This window comes from Notolepis coatsorum (assembly GCF_963971535.1).
Source record: "Notolepis coatsorum genome assembly, chromosome: 15".
Classification (NCBI taxonomy): domain Eukaryota; kingdom Metazoa; phylum Chordata; class Actinopteri; order Aulopiformes; family Paralepididae; genus Notolepis; species Notolepis coatsorum.
The window spans coordinates 78,851,157-78,869,821 of record NC_140179.1 but is presented as its reverse complement, the minus strand read 5'-3'; the positions used below and the strand labels follow the sequence as shown (position 1 = coordinate 78,869,821).

Sequence of the window (18,665 nt, the reverse complement as noted above, 5' to 3'; positions counted from 1 at the left end):
AATGTACCCAACCCCCCCCCCCACCTCCAATGTACAGCCCCACCCCACCTACCCAACCTCCCCCAATGCACAGTTTCTATGTCAAATGTATATACACTCTTTTTCTGGATTTTTTTAGGATCACAAACAGTACTGTATTTGAAAATCTGGTATGTCATAAATGTATAGATGTAGCAGTACTGTCTATCTGTATGTCGTGTGTGTCATATGATGAATTGAAAATGGAGGACCCTGATGGAAACAAGACGAAAGTCTTTCTCAGGTCTGCATCCTCTTAACAATTGTATGTATTGAGCTGTACTGTACTGTACCCATTCTGCAATCTGTTAATAAACTTTTCAATCAATCAATCAATCAAACCTAGGATGGCTTAGAGTAGACGACAGAGTACAGCAACTTGCAATGGGCCTGGTCTACAAGATACACTATACGACCGGGGTGCCCATGTACATGTCAAAATACTTCCCAAAGGTCAGTGAATACCACAACCACTACACCAGAGGAAGCTCAACAAATCATGTTAAACCCAGATTTGGCTCAAACAAGGGACTAAACACGTTTAGCAATTATGCCACAACAATGTGGAACGCCATACCCAAAGCTGTAAAGGAATGTGAATCCCTGCCCACATTCAAAACCGCTCTTAAAGAGCACCTACGGGAGGCTGCAATTCGAAACTGGCCACCGTAAATGCCCTAAACCCCCACCACCTCCTAATAGACAGTCTCCTCCCCACCGCATGTATATATTCCCTCCCCGCCGTATGTATATTTCTCTCCCACCCACCCACCCCCTCCTAATGTACAGTCCCCTCCCCATCATATGTATATACTCTGTCAGGATCTAGGGGTAACAGTACTGTATATTGGAATACCGTTTATGTCACAAATGTATCAGTACTAAATACCTATATGTCCCTATGCCATAAATGTCATGTATGTTGTGTATGTCATAAATGTCTATATGAATTGAAAATGGGGGACCCTGATGGAAACAAGACAAACGTCTTTCTCAGGTCTGCATCCCCTTAACAATTGTATGTATTGAGCCGTACTGTATTGTACCCATTCTGCAATCTGTTAAATAAAGTTTTCATTCATTCATTCATCATTCATTCATTCATTCATTCATTCATTCTTTTATAGTTTCCTTGTTCTGTACGAATTATGACCTGCAGATGGCGCTGCCCGACGCCACCGTAGTTATTCGTCTCCGGAAGTAGGGCTGTGGGATAGTCACGTGACGCAACGGCATAAAACATGGCGCTATCCAGGGGACTATCATCATAGGTAGTCTTTATATATATGACTTATCATTGGGTGCAAGTTTCCTGGCAAAAATATATACTTTTAAGTTTTAATATAATAATAATATATAAAACGCCAGAAAATGACATTAATCTCAGATGATGTGATTTGCCCAATATTTATGACGATATGAGACGAGAGAGTAGTAACTTGTTGTAGATAAATCCTTCAGTATGAGGCTAGTCGGCATCGTGAGAGGATCGCCCTCCAGACTCAGAGGGGACCTCCTCCGGTCACTGTCCTCCTCCCTCCGGCCACTCTCCTCCTCCCGGGACAGAAGGCTGTCGTCGGGGCAGCCCATCTCCCAGAATGAAGGTCGACCGTCTGAAGAAAGGTACTAAATATACCTGTGTATGTCATGTATGTCATGTATGTTGTCCCTACTCCTCTATGCCATAAATCAATGTCATGTATGTCATAAATGTTATGATGAATTGAAAAAGGGGGACCCTGATGTTAAACAAGACGAAAGTCTCTGGTCTGCATCCCCTTAACAATTGTGAATGAATGAATGAATGAATAAAAACTTTATTGCAGAATGGGTACAATACAGTACGGCTCAATACACACAATTGTTAAGGGGATGCAGACCAGAGAAATTGATTGATCGATTGAAAACTTTATTAACAGATTGCAGAATGGGTACAATACAGTACAGCTCAATACACACAATTGTTAAGGGGATGCAGACCAGAGAAAGGCTTTCGTCTTGTTTACATCAGGGTCCCCCATTTTCAATTCATAGTGATACACGTCCCCAAGGACTTCAAAATTGCGAGGGTGACCCCTCTGCACAAAAAGGGCAGCAAATTAGACCCAGGCAACTACCGCCCTGTTTCTATTCTCACCTCCATCTCGAAAGTCATGGAAAAAATAGTCTACGAACAGGTCGAAAAGTACCTAGCGGAAAAAAATCTAATCTACGAATTCCAATCTGGCTTCAGAACATCCCACTCCACTGACACATGCCTTCTCTATTTGAATGACCACATCAAACAAGAGGTGGACGCAGGCAAATACTGCGGCATGGTCATGCTGGACCTACAAAAGGCCTTTGACACGGTCAATCACTCCATTCTGATTGACAAGCTAAAAGCAATTGGTTTTGATAGTCTATCAGTGAGCTGGATGCAATCCTACCTTGAGGGGAGGGAACAGATGGTGGAGGTAAACGGTACCCTATCCCCCCCTCTCACAGTGAGCTGTGGTGTTCCACAAGGAAGCATACTAGGACCGCTACTGTTCCTAATTTATGCAAATGACATGTCGTCAGCTTGTGACTGCAACTTGTTCCTGTTTGCGGACGACTCAGCCCTGCTGGTCTCTGACAAGAACAAGTTACAGGTTGAAAAAACCCTCAGCTCGGAACTAGGCAGAATCTGCATATGGCTCGCTGATAACAAACTATCATTACACATGGGCAAAACAGAGTCCATTCTCTTCGGTTCAAATAACAAACTCAGCAAGACCGACGGCTTCTCAGTTACAGTGGGTGACAATATTGTCACAAGGAAAGATGAAATTACCTACCTGGGTTCCATCCTAGAGGCTAATCTCTCCTGTGACAAAATGGCATCCAATGTAATAAAAAAAGTCAACCAACGAACTCGATTCTTGTACCGGATCTCCTCTCTGGTAAACAAGAATACCCTGAAGACTCTGGCAGGAGCACTCATTCAGGGGTACTACGACTATGCTTGCACCTCATGGTACCAAAGCACCTCAAAGGCGCTAAAAACAAAATTACAAACATCTCAAAACAAACTGGTCAGACTACTGCTTGACCTTACTCCTAGAACCCACCTCACCCCTGCCCACTTTGACAACCTAGGATGGCTTAGAGTAGATGACAGAGTACAGCAACTTGCAATGGGCCTGGTCTACAAGATACACTACACGACCAAGGTACCCATGTACATGGCAAAATACTTCCCAAAGGTCAGTGAATACCACGATCACAACACCAGAGGGAGCTCCACAAATCATGTTAAACCCAGATTCGGCTCAAATAAGGGACTAAACACGTTTCGCAATTATGCCACATCAATGTGGAACGCCCTACCCAAAGCTGTAAAGGAATGTGGATCACTACCCACTTTCAAAACCTCTCTCAAGAGACACCTACGGGAGACTGCAATTCAACACTGGCCCCTGTAAATATCCTAACCCAACCCCCTCCAATGTACAGTCATTTACCTAGTATGGTTTTGTCAATAGTCCAATGTACAATTTTGTTTGTTTGTACAGAGTCTCCCCCCCCTCAATGTACAGTTTTGCTTGTTTATACAGTGTGCCCCCCCCCCCCCCCCCCCAACCACCTCCAATGTAAATTACCCAGTATGGTTGTCAATATCCCAGTGTACCCAACCCCCCCCACCCAACCTCCTCCAATGTACAGTTTCTACGTCAAATGTATATACTCCCTTTTCTTGACTCCTTCTGTATCACAAACAGTACTGTATTTGCAAATCTGGTATGTCATAAATGTATAGATGTAGCAGTACTGACTATCTGTATGTCATGTATGTCATATATGTCCTGATGAATTGAAAATGGGGGACCCTGGTGGAAACAAGACGAAAGTCTTTCTCTGGTCTGCATCCCCTTAACAATTGTGTGTATTGAGCTGTACTGTATTGTACCCATTCTGCAATCTGTTAATAAAGTTTTCAATCAATCAATCAATCAATATGTGGTACTCGATACTCATACTCGCCCGCTCGTGCTCTGCGCTCACAAAATGCAGGGCTTATATCTATTCCTAGGGTTAAAAAGAAATCCGCCGGCCACAGAGCCTTTGTCTACCGCGCTCCCTACCTGTGGAACAAATTACCTGCCGTCGTCAGGGGCGCCTGCTCTGTCGAAGCGTTTAAATCCCTGCTTAAGACCCATCTTTTCTCTCTCTCCTTCAACCTACCCTGACCTCACCTTCGCGTGGGGTATGTCTGGGAGTGTTGCATTTATTTAATTTTTTGCATTTATTTAATATTTTTTTTGACCTTATGGTGTTCTTGTTTTGTTCTTGGCTTATTGTGATGTTTCTTCTTGACTTGTTTAAATAAGCTTTATGCCTTGCTGTTACAGATAATATACACATTAGTGTGCGTCATCTAAGAAGACGGTTAGCAAAGGCTTCAGCTTTACCGGCGGTGCAATCAAAGTGAGCTCTCAAAGAGCACCTATGAGAGGCTGCAACTCGAAACTGGCCCCCGTATGTCCAAACCCCTCCCACCCACCCCCTCCTAATGTACAGTTTCCTCTCCCCATCCCATCGTATGTATATTTTCTGTTAGGATCTCTGTTTAACAGTACTGTATATTTGCATATCTTGTATGTCACAAATGTAACAGTACTGTGTATACCTGTATGTCATGTACCCCCCTGAAATAAATTAATCCGTTATCACGAGAAAACGGACTTCGTTATCTCGAGAAAATTATCCCGTTATGACGAGAAAACAAATTAAATTAACTCGTTATCACAAGAAAACAAATTTAATTAACTCGTTATCACGAGAAAACTAATTAAATGAACTCGTTATCACGGGGAAAACGGAGTAAATAAAATGTATGAATGTATGGCCTCTTAGGGCTTCCGTAGTATTGTACCCATTCTGCAATCTGTTAAATAAAGTTTTCATTCATTCATTCATTCATTCATTCAAAGCACTGCTCCTCCTCTCCCGGAGACCGAGCCTGCACCGGTACTGGAGCCGCGGGGACCCAAGAGAAACCCCGGGGACTGTTCGGTGTTCCTCTTCCCGGGGCAGGGCAGCCAGTTTGTGGGCATGGGTCGTGGACTCTTGAAATACGAGACCGTCAGACAGATGTTCTCGGTGGCCCAGAAGATCCTGGGGTACGACCTGCTCTCGCTGTGTCTGAACGGACCCGGTGAGGAGCTCATGAAGACGGTGCACTGTCAGCCCGCGGTGTTCGTCTCGTCGCTGGCGGCGGTGGAGAGACTGAACCACGAACACCCGCAGGTCAGTGAGTCAAGTGGTGGATGTGATGCATCATGCCGCCCTTCTTTCTGTCGTAAAACCTACACTGATGGAGATGGACATGTGGACATTTTCTCTCATTTGTATCTAGCTCACCATGTAAAACGAAAAATAGTTAACGTCATAATGTACAGTCAGTCTCCTCCCCATCATATGTATATATTTTCTGTCAGGATCTATGGGTAACAGTACTGTATATTTGCATATCGTATATGTCACAAATGTAACAGTACTATATACCTGGCTGTATGCCATGTATGTCCCTATGTCATGTATGTTGTGCATGTCATAAATGTCACTATGAATTTTATTGAAAATGGGGGACCCTGATGTAAACAAGACGAAAGTCTTTCTCTGGTCTGCATCCCCTTAACACTTGTGTGTATTGAGCCGTACTGTATTGTACCCATTCTGCAATCTGTTAATACAATTTTCATTCATTCAAGCTGGTCTAAATGACCACCCAACGAATAGCGCAGCGAAGCAGTTCACATTATGAGCTTTTACTAATGTGTGTGTGTGTGTGTGTGTGTGTGTGTGTGTGTGTGTGTGTGTGTGTGTGTGTGTGTGTGTGTGTGTGTGTGTGTGTGTGTGTGTGTGTGTGTGTGTGTGTGTGTGTGTGTGTGTGTGTGTGTGTGTGTGTGTGTGTGTGTGTGTGTGTGTGTGTGTGTGTGTGTGTGTGTGTGTGTGTGTGTGGTGTGTGTGTGTGTTGATTTAAATATGTAATTGTGTTTCCAACATGCAGAAGGATCTCTTTAAATGCAGGCTAGTGCTTACCAGAGATGTGCTCCTAATTGTCAGGAAATAGACTCATTCAGCACAAGAAACACTTTTAAAAACAACTAATGGACTAATAAAGTATTGGTCGAATCATACTGACTGCTTAAAGGGGCACTTCGCGGGAAAATAACAGATTTACGCATATCCCAAGGCTCTAAACTCTTTTGCACACATTCATTTAGTTTGACAATTATTGAGTTTGAAATATAGCCACCAGTGATGTCATCAGAGGACACTGAATCCTTGTGTTGTGTTAATTACAGCTCAATGAAATGATGTGCATGAAAAAATAAAGATGAGGATTGCAATAGGGATTGTTATTTTTCATCTACATCATTCCATTGAGCTCTAATTAACACAAGGATTCAGTGTCCTCTGATGACATCTAGGGAGGAGATATTTAAACTCATTAACTCTCAATAACATGCAAATGTGTGAAATAAATTGCCATTGTTTATCGATGAATGCTTCTTATAATCAAAGGGGTAGCCCTACCTTTTTACGATGATGCACACTTCACAAGATGGCGGCTGGTGGACGTCAGGAAACATGTTTTCTTGAGGATCCATGCCTTTATACCCCTTGAATATAATAGTTCCATGTTCATGCAGTTCTCCTGTGTACATCTGTCCCCAGGCTATTGAGTCGTGTGTCGCTGCTGCAGGTTTCAGCGTTGGAGAGTATGCTGCCCTGGTCTTCTCTGGTGCCATGGGCTTTTCAGAAGGTAACCACCATAATAGAAGTTGAACCATAGAGCTGCAATCGGGGGTGTAAAGTACTTGAGTAATTGTACTGTTGTTACAATACTTAAGTAGTGTTTTGGGGGATTTGTACTTTACTCGAGTATTATTAGGTTTGTATACTTTAGGGTGACTATATTTTGATTTCCAAAAAAGATGCTAGCCCCAGCCTCGAGATACTTAATGATACTCAAAGATGCCTTATTGTTTTAACCTCTTAACATGCACCCAGAAAAGCAGCACATTGTTTAACTTGAGGACTGCATACTTTTTTTGCAAAGCTTATCTTTATACTTTATGCTTATAGCACATGCATACGCCTGGTCTCATTTGAAAGATAACATTCTGAAGTTTCTTACACAATAAAGAATCTTTTAGTGCTAAATAAGGAAATATAGTATCATAGGGCTGAACTTGAGTTGTACTTGAACTTGTGTACTCACGTTTTTCTGTAGTAAATCAAATCAAATCAAATTTATTTGTAAGGTCCGACAACACACGTTAATGTCCCCATGGGCCGGACACGTCTTCTTTAAACAAGTCAAGAAGAAACATAACAATAAGTCAAGAACAAAACAAGAACACCATAAGGTCCAACAAATTTAAAATAAATGCAAATAAATGAATGAATGCAAGCACTCCCAGACATACCCCACACGAAGGTAAGGAAAAACTCACTAAAACCTAACAATAGGGAAAAAATAGTAGTTGCAATATTCCAAAATAATTTATATATATATTTTGTATAAACTAGAAAACACCGCAAATCCATAGCCTGAAGTCTTATGTAGTACAGGTCAAAATTTTATAAAGATCCGCTCAGAAATGAGTCCCGTGTGCCAAGAAAAAAGCTTGCCATTTCTCCATTTCCTCATCCAAGTAAATTCATTCGGAATTTTTTATCACTTCCCGTCTTCGCTCGTAAATTTCCCCCTAGATCCCTGATTCGCACACCCCCACGTGGGATATCACTGGAAAGCTACACTCATTGGGTCTCATTCACCAAGGACTTACGACAAAAATGGCTTTCTCTTAGGGCCATTTGAGACCTTTTCGGGACGATTTTTCACCAACCGTCCCAATAAAACATATATAATTAATATTATATATTGTCTATATTCATGTCTTGCCCGAAAAGTTCTCAAATGGCCCTAAGAGAAAGCCCTTTTTGTCGTAAGTTCGTTGGAGAATGAGACCCATTGTTGGCTACAAGTTACAACGCTGACCAATCATTTTAGCAATCGGCGGATGATTAACAGTTCTGGAGCTGACATTTCGGCATGTAACTCGAGAACCGAGGTACGGATTTTGTCGAGTGAGGTGTCATTCGAACGGCAACAAATAGAGCTTTAATTCTGTCTTATATGTTCTGCGAAAAATGTAGCCCTGAGCCTTCAGACGCTCGCAAAGTGCAGTGAAAAACAATGAAACCCGGACATTTTCATTAATTTATAAAAAAAAACTGGACCTCCCGGACAGGGCGTAAAAAGAGGACATGTCCGGGCAAAAGAGGACGTTTGGTATACTTGTACTTTTACTCAATTACATTTCAGAGAAAAAAAACATACTTTTTACTCCTTACATTTAAAATGCAGACCTACAAAGTACAAATCTCGCAGGTCCAACTACCGTAATTCCTCTAATAGTAACCGGGTCTCAAATACAAGCCGGGTCTCTATTAATGGCCGGGTGCGCTCTTGAGCTAAGCAATTATAAGCCGGCCTCCTAATACAAGCCGGGTTACTAATATACTGAGCTGCATACTGAGCTAGTTACTTGATTTCACTTTGAAAACGTTGAAATGACCAGTGACCACCTGTAATTGCACTGTTTACTATTTCATACAGTACTTGGTTTCAATAAATGAACCCAGTACATTTTACTGGGTTCAAACTGACACAAAATGTTGATTTATTCATTATGATCAGTTTGAAAATTTGAAATATAGGCCTCCCTCTTATACAGGCCTCCTCCTAATACAAGCCTGGTACCCGCTACAGTTGAAACAAATACAAGCCGGGGTTACTATTAGAGGAATTACGGTATTTTAATTAGTATATTTGTTTCTCTGGCCAAACTAATGATAACGTTATTAATCCTGCGGCCGCACTTTATTTAAAACCAGCCAATCAAATCCCCATCAATGGAAAATTAACCCGCCCATACCCATGCTGATTGGTCATTGTGCAAGACTAGAAAGTGGGGGATCTTTGATTAACACTTTGACGACCGGGCCTCGCCATCTAATATGTGGCTGGAGGACAACGCTTTGTAAACAAACCGATGTACTTTTGGACAGCTATATATATACTTTATAGTATTGCTATCTGTCCATTCTCATTGTCACTTGAGTGCATAAACCGTGCCTTCATAATGGCTTAAAGAAAATAAAAATCCATCAGTTGGTTGTCATTTTATAGCGCCGTGAATATAAGCTTTATCGCAGTTTTCGTCTCGTATTTTTTCTGGAAAGCTATTTATAGGGCTAAAGGCTAGTAATGTTATATCGAACGGCATTTCTGTTGTATATATACGAATGAAATAAAACAAACTGCTTATCATCCGGACTATTGCAGAGCATTTATGGATGAAATGGGGGCGGTGGGGGACGCCGATTAGTATTATTGATTAGCAATACAGTGTGCGTTTAAGTAGCCACATTCACTGATCGATCGCTTGCGTTTTACAACAATGTCTGTAATGGCTGTAATTTGGGTGAAGAGTGTCCTACCGTCAGCCCATGTGATCGCCGGCAGCATTTCCCCATTATTCATCGGCATCTGGTAGATCGATATGTCCATTGGCTGATCATAAATCCCATTATTCCAGGCTGAAATCTGCGCTTCGAACCGTGATCAACGGTGGAGGATGTTCGCTTGGGATCCAGGGCCCTCATTTATCAACCTGACGTACGCACAGATATGTGCGTAACCCGTGCGTACGATCATTTCTAAGCAAAGTGTGGGATTTATCAATTTGAACTTGTGCTTGACTTTGTGCGTATATTTAAGCACAGGTCGGACCATGCGTAGTTGACGCCGGTGGTAGAATATATTATTACAACAAGGAAATAAGCACTGACTGCGCTCCGCGTAACTCAACTCGTTATTATTTTGCGCATATATTGCAGAAATACGGGAACGTTTTGATTATATTTAAAAGGCTTTGCCATTGTTAAACGTAATAAGTGGAACCCCGAAGCTGTAAGCAGAATACAAGTCATATGAACACCCACGATATAGTGTTCTTCAACCTTCCTATAAGAAAGAATAAAAAACGCATTGCAACGAGAATAGACTGAGGTTATTTGTTGAGTGTATGTGTAGACAAAACCCTTGCAATAAATGTGTCTTAAATGAATGAAAAGCATGCATGCTCTGGACACAGAGTATATATTGTGTGGGTGATATCATGACTTGTATTCTGCTTACAGAAGTTCACTTATTTAGTTTTACAATGTCAAAGCCTAAATCAAAACGTTCCCGTATTTCTGCAATCTATGCGCAAAATAATAACGAGTTGAATTCTAACAAAGAACGTATTACATGCTGGTAGGCTGATAGAGTAAACTATGATATGAATATGCTATGATATAAAGTATACTGGTCCGTCCGCGAGGATATCGAGGACTCGGATAGCCATTTGAGAATATAGGCTAAAGCAACGGCCTATAGCCTATACATATTATTTAATGTTTTCATAAGCGTAAAGATACAACAGCTAGATTAATGATCAAGTTAGTTTACTGTATGCAGGCTTTGCATGGCTGTGTGTTATTATATATGCGCAAATTACTGTTGCATAATGTAGGCTGGCTGCTATTATATGTAATTCATATAGGCTACCCAATACCAACAACAAAATAGATTGTATCATATGCCTCTACACACATTATATTATACACATCATATTATATCTTGGTTCGGCAGCGCCTCTGTGAACAATCTCTCAGTTTGCTCCATCAATAAACAAATCCAGTAATGTGAACGGGATTCCACTCGGTCAATGTACAGATAATCCGCGATGCGCATTTTGGCTGATAATGTGCCGGTGGCCGGAGTCTCATTCAGGCCTAATTGTATTTAATTCAATTGTAATGTTATTACTGGGGTATCTAAAACATAGATGCAATGCAGATCAGGGTTATCCACTGAAGCCATAATGATTCTGACCAGAAGTACCACGGGCTCATGACGAGCGCACATAATAGGCATTGTAGAGCGCAGAGTTGGCCTGCTGAAATTGATTTAATTTCAGTCATTACAGTGCTTAATGTCGGGTCATCTTGTCATTTATTTCTGTCAATGTGCTGGTTCTGTAGCAGGACTGGGTCAGTCAACATCCTTGGCTCCCGGCGCACCGAAGATTATACGTTCAATTTGTTGGTTAACGGGGCTACCGTGGACAGGGTGAGCAGCTTTAAGTACCTGGGGGTCCACATCTCAGAGGATCTGACATGGTCAACACACATAGACACAGTAGTAAAGAAGGCGAAACAGCGCCTCTACCACCTGAGACAGTTAAGGAAGTTCAGAGTATCGGGGAAGATACTCCATTCCTTCTACTCAGGAGCTGTAGAGAGCATCTTGACCGGAAACATCACTGCCTGGTATGGAAACAGCACGGCACAAGACAAGAAGGCCCTACAGAGAGTGGTGCGCTCAGCCGAGCGTACCACGGGTATTGCACTACCTCCCCTGCAGGTTCTATACAACAAGAGGTGCAAATCCAGAGCCTGCAGGATAATGAAAGACCCTCACCACCCCAATAACAGCCTGTTCCAGCTGCTGAGGTCAGGCAGACGCCTGCGAACCCCAGCTACTAGGACAGAGCGGCTTAGGCTCAGCTTCTTCCCCCAGGCCATCAGAGCCCTGAACAATGAACATTGAGTGCCACAGAACACTGAACTATCCACACACAAGCACACATGAACACACACACGACACGCACGCTGTGCACGCTCACACACTAGCAGCCACTTAACACTTTAACATGAGCGGGCACACACTCATGCCGCACACTTATGGCCAAAAGGAAAGGCCACTTTAAATTAGAATAACAGGAACAGTGTATTGCACTACCAAAGCTACCTAGCATGTCCTATATGCTCTGTAAATAACTATGTACAGATACCGAGATGTCACACCATGTTACCTGTTACCTGTTTATTGCACAATGTTGTTTTTTTATTGGATTCTATTATATGTTGTAACACTGTATTGCACATCATTGCGGGCAAGACCACCCGCATTTCATTGTATACTTGTATGCCGTGACAATTAAAACTCTTGACTTGACTTGGTTGGACCTCGGTGATCAATCTCGCTCTCAGTGAAGTCTCTCAGAGTTCGCTCGGGTTAGTCCATTTTTCCACATTTCATGGGGGTGTTCCATTACCGTATATGGTTAATCGGGGCGGTTCTGGTATGCAAATACGTGAAAGTGTGCACAAGCCTCAGCGTATAGAGCAAGGTGATATTTATCATGACAGGTGTGCGTAGGACCTGTGTACGCACGTGTGATAAATCCCGCTTTTTTTGTGCGTGCACACATTCTAAATTCTGTGCTTAAGTATGGAAATAGAACATTTTCTAAGGAAAATTGATAAATGAGGGCCCAGGCTCATATGAAACGCCCATAGACAGTAAAATAAATTTTTTTCCCATTCGCCCTCAATGATACTGCAGTGGAGCGATGGCGCCCCTAAGAGGATCTGGCCGGTATTGCATGTTGCGGAAATCACATATGCGGGTAGATCTGCAGAGTCGATCGGGGACGTTGATACGGTGATTAATATGGAATAAAACAATTTACATAAAAGTTTCATGAAAAGATGAATCCTCCAAATAGCATAATTTAAGTATACTCAAACAATCTGAAAAAAAACCATAATATAATATATCCCTGAATGATGTTTGAGTATACTTAAATTATGCTATTTGGAGGATTCATCTTTTCATGAATATTTTATTTGCAATAAGATAAGATGATCCTTTATTAATCCCCTTGTGGAAATTCTGGTGTCAAAGCAGCATGGGGGGGGGGGGGGGGGGGGGGGGTTCAGAGCTTCAATAATAACTAGGGATGCTCGATATTGGCTTTTTTACTGATACCGATATACCGATATTGTCCAACTCTTAATTTCCGATACCGATATCAACCGATACCGATATATGCAGGGTCCCCCCTCCCCCCCAAATAATTGAGGTAATCAACATTACATATCTCTTGTTGTGGAATTAACACAACATTATGCATACTTTTGACAATAAATAAAATCAGAATTTGTTCTTACTTGCTTGCCTGGTTAAATAAAGGTTATAGGAATGTACATTTTTCTTTTCTTTTTTTTTTCTTTTTTTTAAACCGATACCGATATTTTCCGATATCACATTTGAATGCCGATATCGGCTGATAATATCGGTAGGCCGATAATATCGGACATCCCTAATAATAACCCTATTCAGAGTTAGTAATGTGAACAGTGTTTTATTTAATTGTATTTATTATGTTTTAACCGTGAGTAACCCGTGGGTTTATTATGTTTTTGTATTCTGTTTTCTTCTGCCAGCTACCATTCAGAGGCGCTCTTTAATTGGCCTCTGGCATTTTGGCTTTTTCTGTTTTCTTCTATATTCTATATATTGGTGAACAGTTTCACATTATGGCATCTATTAATATTGTTCCACATGCTCCTCATCTAAATATGTTCCCCTTAATACTCATATTAATTATTAATACATTTACATTTACATTTAGTCATTTAGCTGACGCTTTTATCCAAAGCGACTTACAAGTTCTGTACGACAAGACAGCAAGAAGGGTACAACTCTATCAGCTGAGTAACAATGTTCATCAAGTGTAATACACGAGTAGCTACCTTTCTATTACAAGAAACACACTTAAGAGAGATGGACATGGAGAGATTTAACAACAAATTCTATAAAGGGATGAATTCAAGCTCTGCATAGAACTTTATCCTGTCTTGTGTGTCACATGAATTTGGACGACTACAGTGCTGGCCGATATCTCATATCTCCCCCTATCTGTACCCCCCCCCCCTTAGCCTTGTACGCAGTGAAGGTGCGAGCGGAGGCCATGCAGGCAGCATCAGACCTGATCCCCAGCGGGATGCTGTCGGTGCTGGGTCGGCCCCAGGCCAAGTACAACTACGCGTGTAAGCAGGCCAGAGAGCACTGCCGCAGCCTGGGCGTGGAGGACCCCGTCTGCAACGTGGCCAACTACCTGTTTCCTGACGGCAGGGTCATCGCCGGACATCGTCAGGTAGGGGTCCTCGTTGTTCATCTAGAGCAGGGGTTCTCAAACTACGGGTTGCGACCTAAAGTGGGGTCGTGGGTAGGTGACAGTGGGCGCATTGGCAAAAAATTTAATAAAAAAAAATTTATATATATATATATATATATATATATATATATATATATATATATATATATATTATAATAATGTTCTGGCAACATATTTTGGCTAGATATGCCTCGTTTTATAAATGTGTATTGATAACATAGTGCTGTAATAAAAAAAATCTAATAAATATGCATGATCAAGTTCAACAACATGTGCTTTTATTTTGATATTCCTTAATTCCATGTTGAAATTACACAATACGTTAAGTGTGGGGTCGCCAAAAAAAATCCTAAATAAAATGGGGTTGTGGTTTGAAAACCCCTGATCTAGAGAGTCGTGGCATTGACATCACTGTGTATAGCTGTATATCATTATTGGGGGGGGGGGGTCTCTGAATATATTTTCTTCCCCCATATTTTTCCAGCCATAGTTTCATCTACTGCTTGTCTCTGTCGGCAGCGTGGCTACATGAGTAGAGCTCCGGACTCATGATCACCGGTTCGAGCCCCGGTCAAGGCCGCTGTCGGAAAGTGGTGTTGTTGTCCAGCAGGGGGCACTCTGTCCTCTGGACTTGTCAGTAACAATGCCCCTGTACAGCTGCGAGTTCCTCGTCCTTCGGATGAGACGCTAAACCGAGGTCCTGACTGAATTCGGTCGTTAAAGAACCCAGGACGCCTATCGTAAAGAGTAGGGGGTTCCCCGACGTTCCTGGCCAAATTCCCAATCAGGTCTCTGACATCATCAAGGCCACCTAATCATCCCTTCCCCTTAATTGGCTGATATCAATCTCCGTCTCCTGAGCCGTTCAGCCATTGTGTGGTGTGATGTGTGCCTGGTGCCAGTGTATGGTAGCCATTGAGCCTGTAGCCCAAGGTTGGGTGCTACCAGTGGTGGTGAAGGAGGCAACTTCCACCCTACATTGTAAAGCGCTTTGATCGCCTAGAAAAACGCTATATAAATGCAATTAATTATTATTATTAACATACCCATCTCCCTCTCCCCAGGCACTGGAGTTCCTTCAGAAGAACGCCCGCAGTCTCCACCTCATAAGGGTGAAGTTCCTCCCGGTGAGCGGGGCGTTCCACACACAGCTGATGGAGTCTGCTGCCAACCCCCTCAGAGAGGCTCTCAGACAGCTAGAGGTCAGTCAGTCGGCACGCTACATATCCACTAGATCAGCGGTTCTCAAACTACGGGTATGTTGTTCTGGCAACATATTTAGGCTCAATATGCCTCGTTTTATAAATGTGTATTGATAACATAGTGCTGTAATAAAAAATTCTAATAAATATGCGTGATCAAGTTCAACAACGTGTGCTTTTATTTTGATATTCCTTAGTTCCATGTTGAAATTACACGATACATTAAGTTAAATACATTAAAAAATCCTAACTAACATGGGGTCATGGTATAAAAAAGTTTGAGAACCCCTGCACTAGAATAGATCATAGTTGACACTACATAACCACTACACCATTTCAGGACACGTTAGAGGCTGGGTGATCAAAATATCATATCACTGTATTTCTCTTTTTAGTTTTGGAAACTTTTGGTGGTATAACTGTATTACAATTTCCAGTACAAATTACAATGTGATATGACAACTTTTGATATATTTCTTCCATGTAAATACAATTTACAATACTACTCGATTAAAAATGGTATTTTCTGTCATCCAATTTCCATCAAAATGTCTTCATATCACTGCTGCTATGTGTATAGGATTAAAAAAAACATCTATTTAGACTTTATCGCTGCCTACTGTCTTGTAAAATGTCATACCTTCTCATGGATCCACGACAGTATACCTTAGAAAACGTTACACCGCCCAGCCCTTGGGCACGTAGGTGACATCACCCCCATCCTCCACCATCTCCACTGGCTCCCCATCATGTACAGGATTCAGTTAAATTCTACTCATCACCTTCAAAGCCCTCAACAACCTGGCCCCCTCCTTCCTCTCTGACCTCCTTCTCCCCCACACGCCTACCCGCTGCCTCAGGTCCGCAGACGCTAACCGCCTCCAACCCCTCAGGACTAAGCTCCGGACCTGGGGGGGCGACGGGGCCTTCGCTGCAGCTGCCCCCACCCTCTGGAACGCCCTGCCCAACCATATCAAGCTTTGAACTCCCTCTCTCACCTTTTTTTATGTAATTAAAAAAGAAATAATAATAATAATAATCTCTACTAAAACTCTATTGTTTGTTTTGTTCTGTAAAGTGTCTTTGAGCATTAGGAAAAGCGCTATACAAATTTGATGTATTATTATTATTTGATGTTTTCATTGATTTTAAGTGAGTGTCAACTGATTTCTCGTGTCTCTCGTGGCAGGTGAACCGGCCTGAGATCAAAGTGTTCTCCAACGTGGACGGCAAGCGCTACATGCACGCGGGCCACGTGCGCAGGCAGCTGGTCAAGCAGCTGGTGTCCCCGGTGAAATGGGAGCAAACGCTCCACGAGATCTATGAGAGGACTCAGGGCCAGGGCTTCCCTCACACCTACGAGGTGGGGCCGGGCAGGCAGCTCGGGGCCACGCTGCAGAAGTGTAACATGAAGGCCTACAAGAGATACACGCATGTGGACGTCACCACTCATGACGACGAGGACTAAAAGACACCCACGATGACACACACACACACACAGGGATTTAATCTACCAAGACGAGTGGTCTCGCATTGATGAGAGGCGTTAGAGGGGAATACCACCAGTTTTTACCACACTTTAAGTGCCGAAAACGTGTTTAGGCGTCTTTCCTAGCCATGCTCAAGTTGCAGAGGACGCCCTAACTCGTCTTTAATATCAATATTTCAAAAAGCTGTGATCGAAATCATATTTCCCCTCTGCAGCCTTCACACACAGTTCTGAGCTCCTCTCAATCCTCTAGCGGTTCAAGAGCGCCATCTGGTGGCCGATCGGCAGAAGCGCCAAACAGGAAGTCATGTGGATGAAGTGGTGATCACCCATATTACTTCCGGCCACTCTCTATAGCTCCCGCGACTCCATCTTGAAACACTGGATAATAGATCGCTCGCCCTAACTCAATAAACAACGTTATTTGGACGTATATACTATTAGACAACCTGGAAACGGCCCGAGGAGACTGGGGTGAGTTTTAGCGTGTAATATTACCGTGTTCGATACTAACTGATCTGATGAACATATGACCCACATTAGATGAATGGTATAACGCTGCCCACGGAATTATAAACGCCCCCTCGCCCATCCGGTCAACATCAGATGACGTGTAGTAACTTCCAGAAGTACGTTCAGTTGGAATCGCGCCGATTGCTATCAAACTGTATTTCATCATCAATATAATGCATTTGGGGCTATAAATCACGTTCTGGAGAAAGCTGCAGAAAGAGATGAAAACATACTTATTAGGGCTGTCCCCGACTAAGGATTTGGATGGTCGACTAGGATTGGCCAAAATGTGCCGTTAGTCGCTTCTAGGCCTATTTTCTTTTGGAAAGAATGATATATATAAATTGTTTTTTTTTTTTTTTTTTTTTTTTTTTTTTTTTTTTTTTAATATTCGACTAAGAGGTTGGCCAGTCGACTACGGCCCCTTTCGACCGATTAGTAGACTAATCGATTAATAGGGGTCAGCCCTAATACTTATACCTTAGACCATATTTTAGTATGAATATGTGAATGAAAAAGTTTAACGTTGCTACACCATGAACAATACATATAGGACCTTGAATGGGCCCTAATAATGGCAATCTAGCAATAGAATTTAAAAAGTTATAGCCCTGCAAAGAAGGGGAACTTCTCCATGTTAAATAGAGCTGGCAACGGATGGTATATCATGAATTTAGCCTTAGGCAATCAAAGTGTTAAGAATGTTTTTCCTGCGCCCCCAGCAGCGCAGTTAAAGCAATATTTGTATTTGTAATATTTATGTCTCCTAAAGCTAGACATAAGGGGGAGAACCCTCCGATTTGATGTTACTTGGATGCAAAATCTTGGTTTGCTCCATTGACATAGGGAGGTGTAGTGGTGACGTCATTGTTGTTTCCTCGCTTGAAATTGCATGTATTTCCAACTGACACATTTCTAAATCGTCTCGTTTAAAACAAATAAAGCATGAACATTGGCATGGTGTACCTTTCTTTCTGTGTGTATTCATCCACAATCTATAGCTCAACATGAAACAATTCGCAATTAATCGTAAAATAATTACGTATAATTTAATTTCAAACTAAAATTCTTAAACAATAATGTTAGAGATGGAAGGGAACTCATTTTGTGCAAAGATGGAAAGCTTGCCAATGTTCATGAGGCAGAATTATTACAATATCCGATAATACATTTTCCCAATGATAAATCCCTATACGGGTGGACCGCGCTGGAAACTAAAGTGACGTCACACTACACCTCCCTATTGGCACTGACTTATAGGAGCTATAGGTGACCGTTGATTTTGGGCAGAACTCATATGTAAGTCATACGTTTATATTCTAGTATTGC

General features: G+C 42.1%; 1 protein-coding gene across 1 annotated transcript; it reads left to right on the top strand.

The window, feature by feature from the left end:
- The first annotated feature begins 1,300 nt into the window (after nucleotides 1-1,300).
- Nucleotides 1,301-17,642, top strand: mcat (malonyl CoA:ACP acyltransferase (mitochondrial)). The gene is made up of 6 exons (XM_084330629.1): nucleotides 1,301-1,641; nucleotides 4,974-5,289; nucleotides 6,724-6,811; nucleotides 13,894-14,111; nucleotides 15,197-15,334; nucleotides 16,524-17,642. The coding sequence occupies exons 1-6, from the start codon at nucleotides 1,481-1,483 to the stop codon at nucleotides 16,800-16,802; spliced, it is 1,200 nt and encodes a 399-aa protein (XP_084186755.1). The 5' UTR covers nucleotides 1,301-1,480; the 3' UTR covers nucleotides 16,803-17,642.
- The last annotated feature ends 1,023 nt before the right edge of the window (nucleotides 17,643-18,665 follow it).

What these genes read in the sequence shown, in the direction of transcription:
- mcat (XM_084330629.1), top strand. Translation starts at nt 1,481, where the DNA reads ATGAGGCTAGTCGGCATCGTGAGAGGATCGCCCTCCAGACTCAGAGGG. An exon ending in GGTCGACCGTCTGAAGAAAG is followed by an intron (nt 1,642 to 4,973) that starts GTACTAAATATA and finishes ATTCATTCAAAG; the next exon opens with CACTGCTCCTCCTCTCCCGG. An exon ending in TGCCATGGGCTTTTCAGAAG is followed by an intron (nt 6,812 to 13,893) that starts GTAACCACCATA and finishes CCCCCCCCTTAG; the next exon opens with CCTTGTACGCAGTGAAGGTG.